This window comes from Myotis davidii, unplaced genomic scaffold (genome assembly GCF_000327345.1).
Source record: "Myotis davidii unplaced genomic scaffold, ASM32734v1 scaffold167, whole genome shotgun sequence".
In the NCBI taxonomy this organism is placed as follows: Eukaryota; Metazoa; Chordata; class Mammalia; order Chiroptera; family Vespertilionidae; genus Myotis; species Myotis davidii.
This window is the reverse complement of record NW_006300048.1, coordinates 4346993-4351691: the sequence shown is the minus strand read 5'-3', so window position 1 is coordinate 4351691 and position 4699 is coordinate 4346993. Positions and strand designations below refer to the sequence as shown.

Genomic DNA, 4699 nt, shown 5'->3' with positions numbered 1-4699 from the left:
AGATCCCGGCTGACTGAAAACTGGTTTCTGGGGATTTGTTTAGCTTCTATATTTGTAACAATGTTTTTTAGCAGCTCAGAGCCCAGCAGCGGCAGGCGGGGAACGTTGGCTTCCTCCGTCACTGAAGCAAGCAAGCCTCCTGTTCGTGTCAGTAGCCTGGCTGCTGGCCGCCATCTTGGCTGGCAGTTACTTTGCATATCGCCCTGATTAGCCAATGGGAAGGTAGCGGATGTACGCTAATTACCATGTTTCTCTTTTATTAGGTAGGATTATTGTGTTATTTATTTAAATTACAACTGTAAATCTACTTTTTCCCACCTCTGAATATTAGTCTTATTCACATTTTGGAGCCAAATGAACTCTCAAAAGTGTCTTTATTTTAGTCAGGCACCTGATAATTGCATTATTCTAATATAGTCCAACTGAAACAAAGTATTTGGAATAAGAATTGAGAAAGAACTCAATAAAAACCCTGTGCACTTCTATATCAGTGCCAAAGTGAGGGTTTAACCTGTGTTGTTATATAACTTAATCCATGTTATTGTGGGCATAGCAGATATGTTATTTAGGATATTGTTGGAATGAAATTGAGAAAGGTACCCTAGAGTAAATTTCTATTTGGCTTATTTCAAATCTTGTGAAAATAGTAAAAACAATCAAGATGTATTTTGTTTGAAATTTTAAGTCTTATTTCAGATTCAGCTTGGATAATTAGCAGATGCTCTCGTTTTGTAGGAATTTTTAAATTATTTTTACTAGTTTGTAATAGGAAAAGCATGCACAAGGTACAGAAAGTGTGTTTTTGAAGTACAGAAGGATATACAGTGAAAAATTTCTCCTCTAACCCCTGTCCTCCAGCCACACATTTACCCTCCAAGAGTCAAGCACTGTTACTGAGTTTTGGTGTACCCTTGCAGAAATGCTCTATGCTTTTATGACTATATCATGTTTAGCCCTTCTTTGCTTTTTTTTAAACAAGTGGTAACCTGTTACCACCTAGTTGTATACGTTGCATTGTTTCACACAATAAATCTTAGAGATAGAATATGTACGGAGCTAGTAGGAATATGTCTGCAACTGCCTCATTCTTTTTGGTGGTTTCTGTTTCATTGAAAAGATATAATTTATTTCAATGTTTCCTCATTAATAAAGATTTAGTTCATCAATCCAGTGAAGATCCTTATACCGTATGTATATTATTTTATACTGGTGTGATATATCTGTTGGATAAATTCTTATATGTGAGATTACTGGATCAAAAATAGTTGTGCTTTTTCATTTTGGTAAGATTTTTAAAAATATGTTTTAATTGATTTTAGAGGGAGAGAGAGATAGAAACATCAGTGATGGGAGAAAATCATCAATCCGCTGCCTCCTGCACCCCCACTACTGGGGATCGAACCTGCAACCTGGGCATGTACCCTGGCCAGGAATCAAACTATGACCCCCTGGTTCATGGTTTGATGCTCAACCATTGAGCCACACTGGTCGGGCTGATAAGATTTTGCCAAATTACTGTACATGGAGGTGGTATTAGTTATATCCTTATGAGGAGTTATGAGAGTGGTAATTGTAGTAATTATCAGAAAAACAAATACTCTTCATTATGTGACTACAAATGATTCCTAGAACATATTTATAGTAATATACAAGCTACCGCTTCCTTCTCTTGATTCTTTAATGTTGATGATCTGACATCTGGTATCCAATATACTATAAAGCAATTATAGTAATTATCTGAGTTTTGCAACAAGGAAACTGAAGTGCAGAGACATTACATAACTTGACAGAGTTGGTAACTGACAGGATACAAACCCAATTGGTTGGGAAGCTGGAGCCCGTGACTGAACCATGAGACTGTCATGTCCCTATTGTGCATTTAAAATATTTTAATCATATTATATACATTTCTTGACTTGGTATCCATACTCTCATTGCAAATAGTCTTTCTCTCTTGTGTCTTTTTGTACTATTTTTTACACTTGAGACAGACTAAAATAGAAAATTTTTATTTTATTTTGCTTTTGCCCCGAGGAACACCTAGAAATTAGCACCAAGTTGAAATGATCTTTTATGACAGTCCTCATATTAGAAATAAATATGTAGCAATTTTTTCATTTTAAAATTGATGAACTTTAAGTTATTTCAGAAATATGCACAAGTTCCAAAGAAACATTTATATGTTTGAATGTTAAAAAAAAGAAATAGCTTCCTGTAGTTCTTTAAGCAAGCCGCTGAGACTCCACGTGCACACAAGTGGTTGCATTCTCCTGTACCTTGACGCGGGCCTAGGCGAAATACCCTGAGCATAGCTATTGCATTTGGTAGGTCTGCTCAGAAGGGGTCATGTGCAAGTCATCTGTGACTTGTTCATGGAATTTTTTTAGATGTAGTGTATGGCAGCAGTGATGTGCATCCTAAGGGAAAAAAATGTCCATTTTTATAAAAGTTTATTTTCATATTTTATACACTGTAGTTCTGTTGTGTGTTTTTGATTTAGTAACAATTTATGTGTTTTTCTGTCGCAGAGCACTGCGGCCTGTGGTGTTGAGGCTCACAGCGATGCCATCCAGCCCTGCCACATCAGAGAGGCCATTCGGCGCTACGGCCACAAGATTGGCCCCCTTTCCCCATTCACAGTACGTAATAACAGAGTTATAAAAAGTTATATTTATAATCTGAAAGAATTTTGATTTTCAAGTGGTCAAATGAAGAAGCAATGGAATTGTTGAAAGCAATTTGTGGTGACTGTAATTTTGTTGTATAAAAGTGGCATAATTCTCTTGGGAAATAAAAGTTAGTCATTTTTGTCTCTTTTTGGAAGGACAATTTTTTCTACAAAATATTATTTTCTTTCAATCACAAATTATGCTTTTTTCGTTGGAGCTTATATTTTCTATTTTTCAAAGCTTAGGTTTATAAAACATTTTTGTCAAATTATATGTATCCAAATATTGCTAGAAGCACTTTATATTTTAAAATTGGTTAGATTGGCAATACCACTTCTATCAGATGTCCTCCTGCTCCTAAACATACTTTGAGTTGGAAGAAGAAGAAATGATTTCTTTACTGGCTTTGAAGTAGGCTGAAATGCAGACAGTCTTTCACATCTTCAAATGGTTTTAAAGCTTGTAATCAGTGTTTGTTGTGTTTGTTTTTAAATAGAGAATTAAAGACTATATTTCAATAGCCTAAAGTGTGCGTGTGTGTGTGTGTGTGTGTGTGTGTGTGTTAATTAAATGCTCATCTTGTGGCCCTTTTAAAAAAAAAAAATCTTTACTCATATTAATAGAACTATCTCCAAATCCTCTTATAAGGAATCGATTTGATTTTCAGAAAGTGAGGTTTGATTTGTGACTGAGGAATAGTAGAATTTACCGTTTCCTTTTTTTATGTACTTCTGCTTTAATACACTAAAGCAGGATATCTATGTATAATATTATACATACACACATAAGTATAATATATAGAGTTTAAGCTAATTTTTATCTAATAAATATATAACCAATATGCTTTTAAAACTAATGATGCCATTTTTAAATGCTTAATTTAAATAGATCTGGAAAACAGAACAAATAAGCCATGACCTAGAAGGTTTACTTGGCCACTGCCAGAGCAGATGGCTTAAATCAACAGCCAGGGGTAAAGAACTCCACCAGGATGGGGTACCCAGTGTTAGCACTCCTCAGGAAGGACCTACCCTGAAAGGTTCGCTTCATTACCTACAACTATAAGAATTTTCCCAGCCTAAGAGAATAAGTATGCCTATTCCATTTTAGACACAGTTTCTATATATCTGCCTTTTTAAGTTAAAAATTCTCTTTAAAGTGGGATAGCTTTGCAGACCATTTATGTTGACAGTGTGGCCACCCTGCCCTGGCTTTCACATACCTTTACTGCCAAATGGAGGTGCTCCTGATGTTGGGGTGCTGGTGACCAGTCCCTGATGTTGGGGGTGCTGATGTTCAGTCCCTGATGTTGGAGTGCTGATTCTCAGTCCCTGAGGCCACTTCCTGAGGTGATACTTTATGCAGCACTAGGAACATTCTGCTACCTAGGCTGCGAGCTGCAGCTCCTAAGAGGAAAGGAGGCATATGAGCTGCCTCTACAATGTAGACATTGAATGAGACCTAAATTTTCATACAGAATAGCTAAGCTAACTTACCTCTAATGTAAAATTCCCTTTGTAAACTAAAGTGCCCATGAACAACTAGTTGATATTTATAAAACATAGAGATCTTGACTTTGCAACATGTCATGCTGAATGTAGAATGCTGTCTGATGTACATTCTATCTAATAATAGAGAAACATGGTAATTAACTGTAACTTCGCTACCCTTCCCATTGGCTAATCGGGGTGATATGCAAATTAACTGCCAACCAAGATGATGGCCGGCAGCCAGGCAGCTAAAGCGAACAGGAGGCTTGTTTGCTCCAGTGATGGAGGAAGCCAACGTTCCCCGCCTGCCGCTGCTGGCCTCTGAGCTTGCATTCTAAGAAACAATGTTGCAATTATAGAACCTAAACAAACCCCAGAAACCTGCTTTCAGCCAGCCGGGCTTCAGCCAGCAGGACTGCAACAGTGTTTCAATTATAGAATCCAAACAAACCCAGATCCCTGCTTTTAGCAGCCAAGGTCTCAGAGCTGGAGCCGAGCCTCAGAGCTAAAGCCGGCTCTCAGTTCCAGTGACAGCCATAG

General features: G+C 37.2%; 1 protein-coding gene across 2 annotated transcripts in view; it reads left to right on the top strand.

Moving 5' to 3' along the window:
- SUPT3H (SPT3 homolog, SAGA and STAGA complex component) overlaps window positions 1-4699 on the top strand; it is a 445191-nt gene that overhangs the window by 345917 nt on the left and 94575 nt on the right. For both annotated transcript variants that reach the window (XM_015572205.1, XM_006776406.2), the window contains exon 11: window positions 2529-2639. In XM_015572205.1, coding sequence (XP_015427691.1) covers window positions 2529-2639 — 111 coding nt within the window. The remainder of the gene's footprint in view (window positions 1-2528; window positions 2640-4699) is intronic.